This window comes from Notamacropus eugenii, chromosome 6 (genome assembly GCF_028372415.1).
Source record: "Notamacropus eugenii isolate mMacEug1 chromosome 6, mMacEug1.pri_v2, whole genome shotgun sequence".
Taxonomy (NCBI): Eukaryota; Metazoa; Chordata; class Mammalia; order Diprotodontia; family Macropodidae; genus Notamacropus; species Notamacropus eugenii.
In genome coordinates this window covers 374,232,810-374,243,538 of record NC_092877.1, presented here as the reverse complement: position 1 = coordinate 374,243,538, position 10,729 = coordinate 374,232,810, and the positions used below count along the sequence as shown (strand labels likewise).

Genomic DNA, 10,729 nt, shown 5'->3' with positions numbered 1-10,729 from the left:
AGGAATTCATGCTTCTTCTGGATCAGGGGAACCAAGTTCTAGAGCAAAATGAAAACAAGTGAGTTTAGAGTTAGAGGTCAGAATCAGTGAGTACTCCTAAACTTCCTATTATAGTGCATTGCTTTTGCCATATGTAATCCATATCCCTGGATGTGTGTAGTGGCCATTAAAGAGGCTGTGTTTAAAAAAATAGCAAACACAAACACACGCATATCATTGCTAGGGTAGTTAGCTAGAGCATTATTTAAGCAATTGCTATGTGTCAGGTACTCTGCTAAGCACAGGAAATTAGTCTTGCCCCCATCCTCTCCAGTGCCCGCTCTTTTTCATGAAAAATTATTTATTTATTTTAAGTTTTCAACATTCATTTCCACAAGGTTTTGAGTTCCAAATTTTCTCCCCATTTCTTCCCTCCCCCCACCACAAAAGGCCGAGCATTCTGATTACCCCTACCTCCCATGTGCCCTCCCTTCTAACATCCCTCCCTTCCCTTATCCCCATCTTCTCTTTTGTCCTGTAGGGCAAGACAAATTTCTATACACCATTACCTGTATTTCTTATTTTCCAGTTGTATGCAGTCACAATACTCAAAATTTTTTCCTAAAATTTTGTGTTCCAACTTCTCTTCCTTCTTTCCTCCGCACCCATCCCCACTGGGAAGGCAACCAATTCAATATAGGCTATATATGTGTAGTTTTGCAAATGACTTCCATAATAGTCATGCTGTGTAAGACTAGCTATATTTCCCTCCATCCTATACTGCACCCCATTTCTTCTATTCTCTCTTTTGGTGTTGTCCCTCCCCAAGAGTGTTGATTTCAAATTGCTACCTCCTCTTATTTGCCATGACTTCCATCGTCACCCCTCACCCTGATTATCTCCTTCTCCCCTGCTTTTCTGTATCATAAGATAGGTTTTCATACCAAGCTTAGTGTTCATTTTATTCCTTCCTTGAGCCAAATGGAATGAGAGTAAGTTTCAGGTTTTTGCTCTCATCTTCCCCCCCTTTTTCTCTCCACTTAAAAGGCTTTTTTTGCCTCTTTTATGAGATAATTTGCCCCATTCAATTTCTCCCTGTCCCCTCCCAATATATTCCTCTCTCACCCCTTAATTTTATGTTTTAGATATGATCCCTTCTTATTCAACTCACATTGCTCTCTCTCTCTCTCTCTCTCTCTCTCTCTCTCTCTCTCTCTCTCTCTGTCTGTGCATGTGTGTGTATAATCCCTCCAACTATGCAGACACTGAGAAAAGTTTCAAGAGTTAAAAATATTGTCTTTCCATGTAAGAATGTAAACAGTTCAACTTTAGTAAGTCTCTTATGATTTTTCTTTCCTGTTTACCTTATCTTTCTTCTCTAGATTCTTGTGTTTGAAAAGCAAATTTTCTTTTCTGCTCTGGTCTTTCATCAAAAATACTTGCAAGTCCCCCATTCCATTGAAATAACATTTTTTCTCCTGAAGTATTATACTCAGTTTTGCTGGGTAGGTGATTCTTCGCTCCAATCCTACTTCCTTTGACTTCTGGAATATCATATTCCATGTCCTTTGATGCCTTAATGTAGAAGATGCTAGATCTTGTGTTATCCTGATTGTATCTCCACAATACTCGAACTGTTTCTTTCTAGATGGTTGCTATATTTTCTCCTTGATCTGGAAACTCTGGAAGTTAGCTACAATGTTCCTAGGAGTTTCTCCTTCTGGATCTTCTTCAGGGGGTGATAGGTGATTGGTGGATTCCTTCACTATCTATTCTGCCCTCTGCTTCTAGAGTATCAGGGCAGCCCTCCTTGACAACTCCATGAAAGTTGATGTCCAGTCTCCTCCCTCGATAATGGCTTTCAGGTAGTTCTACAATTTCCAAATTGTCTCTTCTGGATCCATCCTCCAGGACAGCTCTTCCTGCAATGAGATATTTCACATTATCTTCCATTTTTTCATTCTTTTGGTTTTGTTTTGTGATTTCTTGGTTTCTCATAGTCATTAGCTTCCATCTGTCCCATTCTAATTTTTAAGGAACTATTTTGTTCAATGAGCTTTTGAACCCCTTTTTCCTTTTGGCTGATTCTGTTTTTTTAATCATTCTTCTCCTCATTGGCTTTTTGAAACTCTTTTTCCAATTGAGTTAGCCTGTTTTTAAATGTGTTATTTTCTTCAACATTTTTTGGGTCTCCTTTAGCAAGCTATTGACTCACTTTTCATGATATTCTTGCATCTCTCTCATTTCTCTTCCCAATTTTTCCTCCACCTCTCTTACTTGATTTTCAAAATCTTTTTTGAGATCTTCCAAGGCCTGAGACAATTGAATATTTATTTTGGATGTTTGGGATATAGAAGCCTTGACTTTTATGTCTTTCCTGATGGTAAGCATTGTTCTTACTCCAAAAGAATGGGAGAAGATACCTGTTCACAAAGAAAGTAACCTCCTATAGTCTTACTTTTTCCCCTTTTTGGACATTTTCCCAACCAGTTACTTGACTTTTGGGTTCTTTGTCAACAGTAGGGTGTACTCTGGGGACATGTAAGATCTCAGTTCCTTCAAGGTGGCACAATGAAGCCTACACACTAATCTGGGAGCAACCAGAATATTTTCTGTGCAAGAATATGTGAGTAGTAGAATTTTCTCTGCATAACCACCTTGCTTCCAGTTCTGCCATGCCAGCACGGAGATTCAGATCAGCTGCTCAGTTATGCCAGGAGCTTTAGGTGGGGGCAGGACCACCACTCTGGGCTGAAGTTCAGATGAGCTGCTCAGTTCCACCATGGGCTTTATGATGAGGTCTCCAACAATGGATGTGGGCTGCTGCCTGCTGTGGGAGCCACCTCTGCTGTCATTGCTGCCTGGAGCTAGATATATGGGGGGACCTCTTCTCAGCCAAGTGAAAAAAACCCTCTCACTGCCCTTTGCTGCCTGTGGGTTGAGGGATCTGTGAACTGTCACTGTGGCTGCTGGGGATTCTCTCCCTGAAGGTGGCTCAGTCAAGGCTGGGCTGGACTTCACTCTGAATCCAGTGTGACACATCTTTCCTGTTGGCCTTCCAGGTCACCCTGAGCTAGACGTCTTTTCCATTCCATCATTCTGTGGCTTCTGCTACTCTTGAATTTGTTGAGAGTCTTTCTTTACAGGTATTTTATGGGCTGTGGGGGAAGAGGTAAAGTATGTACTTCTTTCTACTCAGTCATCTTGGCTCTGCCCTCAGTCCCTGCTCTTAATAAGTTAATATTCTAATGGGGAGCATATATATATATATACATATATGCATACATATGTATTGTGTGAGTGTATGTACATATATGCATATATACATATATATGTACACACATATGCATATTCTTGTATTTATATATTGTGTTGAAAAGGGAGAGAGGTGCCATCTGGAGTGGCATAACCTGGCCCAGGTTTGAAGAAATCATTATGGCTATTGTGGGTGTTTTCACAAAGGGAAGCTCAGGAAGGAAGTCATCAATCAGAGAATGAAGCCAGGGGTGTGGAGCCAATGCTGGAGTGAGAAAGCAACCTCTGGAATAGAGATAATTTTTTGTTTTAATCGTGGTTTAATTTTTCATTCTTTTGATTTTCTTCAATAATTCTTATCTTAATAAATTATTGTGTTTTTTTCACTCTATTTTATTTTTCAGAGTGTTCACAATTTAAATAAGGTTTTCTACCTCTTTTATTCTAAACTTTCTCCAAGATCTGTTCCCAAAAGCTCTAATTCCTTTCTTTTTCTTTTACTTCCTCTCTTCTTTTATTGCATCCATCCATATTTAGGGTTCTCTTGACTAAATGCATACTTTTTTTCCTGGCATTTTACTTGACATTCTTATGGAATTCTAACTTCTAGAATTTTATTTTGGGATTCTCTTAATTAACTGTGTACCTTTGTGGTATGAATAGTTGTCTTCTCTTGGTTCACATCTTTGGCCTTTTCCATTGTTGGATAGCAAAAATCTCTTTTTTTTGCTTTTGTTTTTGTTTTTGTTTTTTGTCAACAGAATTTTGAATTCAGTCCATCCTGGACTGGTCGCTAACCTAGGAATGGCCAGAGCTGACCAGAGGAGCTTAGAGGATGGTGTGTTAGGACACAAAGTAGTGGTATAGTTTATTTCACAGTGAGAAAAACAACTTGCATGCAAGAAAATCCCCCCACCCCTGAAGTTCCCATGGGTCCTGTTGGAACAATACTGTCTGAAGTCTTGGCGGTCATGATTGTTCTGTGGTATACAGAACCAGAGTTTTATGATGGGAACAGGAGGACAATATTTGTCAGTGAGAAGGAATAGGGATTGTGAATATGTCATGGATAGCCCTGGGAAATAGGGGGAGCTAAATCTCTTAGTGAACACCTGGTGCTGGTCCAAGCAATACACGTTGCCAGAGAGTGAGATCCTTTCAGAGTGCAAAGGATCATTATTATGCCAAGATCAGTGTACAGCCTGCTTGCACTGGAAAACTGGGTAATCTACAAAAAATTTTGACACTTTCTATATTCTCTTTACATTTGTTTAAGTCATTGTCACACTTTCTGGTCCCTCAGTGCAGATCCCAGTGTAGGATAGGAGACCCTTATGTGGTCACACTGATTTCTCAACTCTCAGCTTAGAGTATGTAAGCACAATTGGCTGATAATTTTTTTAGCCCTGTCTCTTCCATCAAGCTTGGTCTAGAGAACTAAAGAGGACATTTTAGCTCTCAACAGGGAAACTAGGTTTGGGATACTGATATATATGCTCTGTACCTTTCTGTAGTTCTATCTGAGCTGGAATCATATCCTAATATCTGTATATTTCCCACCCTCCACCACCATTACCCCTGTCTAATCCTAAGAATGACACTGGTGGAGGACACTTTGTTTTACTCTCCCATCTGTAAATCCTGAGCCAATGAAGTTCTTCTCCCATCCAAGTTGTTGTTTATGTCCTTCCTTCTCCAAGAGGACTGTGACCCCAAGAATGTGGTGCCATGTCTTGCAAGTGAACTGGAATTAAGTGATGGAAGGCTGAGCAAAGTCACCTGCCTCTTCTTCACCACCATTTCTCCTCCAAAGTCATCTGGGTCCAATGGCAAGATATAAATCAGGACAACTAGATGGGGCATCCAGATTAAAAAAAAAAAAAACTATGGATCAAGTGGCTTAGCAGGAATGTTTTTATCTATTCTCTGCTCCCTCTCACAGTGGGGATGGGGAGGTAGAAGGAAAAAAGACAAACAACCTTAATACTTGTCTTTTATTGTGTATGTGTGTTTGTGTTTGCATCCTCTCCCCCCCCTTTCCTCAGTTTTTATCTCCACCTTTCACTCAGTATCTGTTTTCATCTCTCCCTCAGTCTCTCTGTGTCTGTCTCTTTATCTGTTTTTACCTGTTGATCTGTCTTTCTGTGTATATGGTTGTCTGTCTCTGTTTCTCTTTGTGCCTCTGTCTCACATTGTCTCTCCCTTTCAGTCTCTATCTCTGCATGTTTTCTTGTGTTATTTTAGGCTCTCTTTCAGGATCAGTCTTTCTATTTCTTTGTCTATGCCTTTATCTGTCTCTCTGAATCTCTATTTCTGTCTTTGTGTGTCTGTCCATTTCTGTCTGCATTTGAGTCTCTGAGTCGAGCTCTGTGTCTCTGTCTTCCTGTCTGTTGATGTGTGTGTGTGTTTCTCTGTCTCTGTCTTTCAGCAAGCATTACCTCCTTTTAGCTTATCTATCCTGTTTCTTGCTTTTCTGATTCCTCTTACACTATTTCCCATTGTTCCTAAATGTTGTCCTAGAATAGAAATTCTTAACCTTTTGACAGTCCAGTGAAGCCTATGGGCCTCCTCACAGAATAATGTTTCTAAACGCATAAAACAAAATACATGGGACTACAAAGGAAACTAACTTTATTGAAATGCATTATCAATATTGTTCAAAAAATAATCAATGGACCACAGGCTAAGAATCCGTGAAGAGAAAGAGGGGTTTGACTAAGACTTTCATGCTGCCATCTTTACCGGAACTAATTACATTTTGTTTTAGCAAACTTTATTTAGCATCACCATAATTGATCTAATATTCTTGAGACATTAGATGGGAATACAAAGAAAGAGTACAGATTTAAGCAAGCTCTACTGTCATCCTCCAATTGTGACCTATCTTCCATTATATTCTTGCTCTGGTGGGCATCCAGGATATGTGTCCCACTGCTCAGTTCCTCTGCAGTATGACTTATTCTCCATTCTTATCCAACTCAAGAGAATCAGAATTTGTACAGGTTAACCCTCTAGAATGGTGAGACATTGTATTGATAATGCATTTTTGCTTATTGTTAATGGAATTTTGTTTCTTAATGGTACGATCTTTCTGATCCATTAATAGGTCCGCGTGATTTACTTAAGTCACATGGAATCCTGGGTCAGATAGGCCAAGTCATCTGGAACAGGAAGGGCTAGAGCTAGAGCAGAACTGAGAACAAATTAGTCAGAGAGCAAACAGAGTTGGGAAAGACAGCTGCTAGTGTGACTTGGAGAGATCATTTGTGATTTTGTTTAAGGGAACTAATTTGTGGGGGAACACTTGGGGATGAAGTTGCCTCCTTCCTTGTGACTGTGTATAGGTTTCTTTGTTGCTATGATGGAGTTGGCTTTCTTGTGTTGGGATTCAGGTTTCTGTTGTTTGAATAAATGTTTTGCTTCTGTCTTCCGAGTGGAGAGTCTGCTGTATTTCAAGATTCAGAATTGCTCAAGCATATTCATGGCTGCTGGAGATGCTGTGAATATCACTTTGGGGCTACAGACATCTCATAAACCCCTCATTACCTTAAACCAAATATTGTTGCATTAGTATATAGTCATGTTCATTGAATAGTTATTGGGAATTGGGTGAGAAACAGGAGGAGTTGGGTTAAGTAAGTCATTAGGATAACTAGTAGTCTCTTTTCTGTAACATATCTAGCTTCTCCCTTTTTGTCTAAGCTTACAAATGATGAGCATGTCCTCATTAGATCTTCTTAGAAGTCACTTAATTCTGTAACATTTATTCTTTCATTCATCCATCATGTTTAGTGAGCATCTGCTCAAAAAGCATTGTGCCACCCTCTTACTATCAAGACAGCAAATGTCTGTAAATACACGAGTTAGAAAGAACTTCCTTAGTTACAGTCTCTGTATGAATTTTAGTTTGACATATGACAAATCTCATAAGCAAATTCATGTCTATGTAGCAGTTATCTAAAGCAGAGCTTGGCAAAATATGACCCAGGGACCAAATTCAGCTCATCACCTATTTTTTTTAACAGCCCTTGAATTATTTTCTTTATTGTGGGTAGTACAAAAGCAGGCTACAGCTGGGCTTGGCTCCTGGACCATACTTTGCCAACCACTTTGTGCTGTGGAATCTGATCGTCTTATGACTCCTGAGGAGGCATTTCCCTCTTTTTTCATATTTTCCCACTCCAGGATATTTAGTCTTGACCTTGTTGAAATTCTTAATGTGGAACAAAACATCTCTCATCTCTGTGCCATTGTAAATATTCCTTGACTGAAATACTCTCTCTCTCTTTACTATCACATTATCTTCCTTCAAGACTCAGCTCAAATGCTGTCTTCAAGTAATTCAACAGTTATTATACCTACTATGTGCCCAGCACTGTACTAGGTGCTGGGGACTAAGGGTGAGTGAGGAAAACCTGTAAGTAGAAAGAATGAACAAACCACACTCAAAATGAGCTTACATTCTAATTGTCAGTAGTCGATAAATAAAATAATTTACCCCAGATTAAAAGACGTTACACAGTTTTCCTTTCTTATTCACCAAGTAGACAGATAACACCATTTGGGGAAAATATTTCTTTAACTTTTTGACTAATTCAATAATGACCTTGTCTTACTTCATTAGCAATTCACTTAGTTCATGTAAAATGTAGAAGAAATAATATTTTCAATACAAATAGCATAATTTAAGCAAGACTGATGAATTATCATCATAAAATTAATTTGTTAATAGTGATATGATGATACTCGTGAGGCAATTACCATCATAGAACAACAAGGTTTGGGATGACTTTTATGATGCAATAAGTGTTTTTTTGTGTAAACCCACTTTCCAAAGCAATCACTTCAGAAAACTTTCAGTTCAGAACCAAACAATGCCACAGAACAGCCTACTCTAAGCAAGGAGTGATTACGCTGAAGTCATACCATTCATTCAAGGCTATTTTTAGAGGTCTGGGGTGTGGTGTGGATTTATTTGGAAGGTTTTGCTTGTTTTTGCTCAATCTGGTTGTATTATTTTCTAGTAGTTCTTTATTTCATATTCCCATCATCCATCTTATACTATATGGTTTCTTGGAATGAAAAGAAAATTTGCAATTTGTACAAAATCAAATCCTATTCCTCAAAGCTGACATATCTTTCCTAACATTTCCTACAGAATTCCACCTACAGTGGTAGAGTTCCATGGTATTATTAATAATATGCAATAGATTCCTCTTTTGCAAATTAATCTCTGATAGTGTGCTAACTTCTTGAGTTTTTGATGATTAAATCTCTGACACTATCCATTTTGAAAATAATCTTGTTTTTAAGACTTGAAATAGTATCCTAGTCTCAAACGTCGGTATTCATTAATTAACTTCTCAGTTAGATTTTATATTTTTCTGAGTTGGTGCTATCCAAAGTATTTCTCTTCCACTTTTTGGATAACTTTGTTTATGAAAAGCTTAACCATATTCAAACCAAGGAAACTCAAGGTACAAATTTTGTTCCAAATCCCCCTGAGATTTTTTTCTCCATAATTTTTCTCAGGACACTAATTACATCCTTGTTTCTCAGGCTATAAATAAAAGAATTTAAAAAGGGAATGACTATTGTATAAAAAATGGCCACGGGTATGTCTATGGCTCCTTCATCAACTGCCCCTGGCCGAATATACATGATGAGAAGAGAACCATAGAATATCGAGACAGATACAAAATGGGATGCACAGGTGGAAAAGGCTTTGCCTCGGCCTTCCTTTGATTTCATCCTAAAGATAGTAAAAAGGATGTAAAGATAAGACAATAAGACAACTCCTATAGTGAAGACTTGAATTGAGCCTGAGAAGATGAATATCATCAATTCATTAATATAAGGGTCAGTGCAAGAGAGTCTGTATAAAGGAAGAACATCACAAAAGAAATGATTGATTTGATGTGACTTGCAGAAAGTTAATCTGAAGAGAAAGCCAACATGAATCATGGAATGTATGTTGCCAGCCATGAGTGATGCAATGATCATCTGAATGGAGAGTTTCTTTGACATCATGTTGGGATAATGAAGTGGATTACATATTGCCACATAGCGGTCGTATGCCATGGCTGCCAGGAGAAAACAGGCTGTAGTTTCAGCTAAGCAAAGACAATAAAATTGTACCATACATTCATGAAGGGAAATCATTCTATCCTTACAAAAGAAGTTCATTAACATTTTAGGAGTGATAGCACATGAATTAAAAGCATCCATGAATGCCAAGTTACCAAGAAACAAATACATAGGTGAGTGGAGTTGGGGTTCGACTGAAATTAATATCACCAGTCCAATGTTGCCTATTATGGTTATCAGGTAGATTGTAAGGAAAAGTATGAATAGGAGAATCTTCAGTTCTTGATGATCTGTAAATCCAGTGAGGATAAACTCAGTTGTCAAAGAGACATTTTCAGTCATCTCTGTCCTGAAAACAGAGATTTTGGATATGTATTAGGATGCACCTCAAAACATGCCTACTTCTTTCTCTTAACGTCTTTCAGGAGACATTAGAGTGCAGACAAGTCTAAGTTCCTTTGGTGTTGTATCCTAAACTCTAAATTATACCCACCTCAATCAATGAACGTTCATTAAGTTTAAGGAACTTATCTCCTATTTTCAGTGAGTTATTGTCTGGAAGATACTCCATTAATTTGATCATTTTAGTTGTCCTTTTCTGGGCTTTCTCTTCCTCTGTTGTATCTCTTTTAGAGAGTCATAACGATAACTTTCATAGAATTTCATGAGCAAAGATTCCTGCTTTGTAATGAAATAGAATGGTCTGTTTGTTTTCCTTCCAAAACTTTAAACATGTTTCTTCAATGCTCTTTTTCAGCTTTTTCATCATATTTAGACCAAAATTTTCAAGGAGCAACCTTTGCAATATTCTACGTACAAAAATTAGGATTATTTTTCATTACTTCTTCTACCTTACATCTATCCACAATTGAAACTCAGTCTTCTACTTTCTCCTTATAAGGTATCAACATGAAATTTTACTGTCTTCTGTCTCCCTCACCTTGTAATTGATTTAGAGCATGACTTAGTTTTAATTGTGTCAGATCTAAAAAGAGAAGTATCAAAATGCCATTAGAATTCTAGGGGAAAAAAGTGAAGAATTTTCTGTATGTTTTGATATTTTTAGGTTAGTAATTTAAAGAAGGTCTACTGAAAATAACTACTCTGATAGCCTACTAAATTATCCAAGTTATTTTGCATTGCTCAGACTTTACAAATAACAGGGAAAGAAAATCACCGTTAATTATTAGCATGCTCACACAGAGATGTAGCCCTCCCTATGCACATAGGACATGATTAAGGAGATATATGGCCAGTCTCTCGTCATCTCTTCACTCCTTGATCCCCACCACCAAAATTGTTTTTTAAATCTCCCTGGCTGACATTTTGTAGGACCTTCAATTGTTCTATTGAAATGCCAATCCTATCATGAAAGGGTCAATCTTTTCCTCCTTTTCCAATGTAAAGA

At 38.0% G+C, this 10,729-nt stretch overlaps 1 protein-coding gene across 1 annotated transcript; it reads right to left on the bottom strand.

Moving 5' to 3' along the window:
* Window positions 1-6,494: 6,494 nt before the first annotated feature.
* On the bottom strand, window positions 6,495-9,663 carry LOC140512434 (olfactory receptor 5K1-like). The gene is made up of 2 exons (XM_072621539.1): window positions 8,748-9,663; window positions 6,495-6,577 (listed from the first exon to the last, which is right to left on the bottom strand). The coding sequence occupies exons 1-2, from the start codon at window positions 9,661-9,663 to the stop codon at window positions 6,495-6,497; spliced, it is 999 nt and encodes a 332-aa protein (XP_072477640.1).
* Window positions 9,664-10,729: the final 1,066 nt, after the last annotated feature.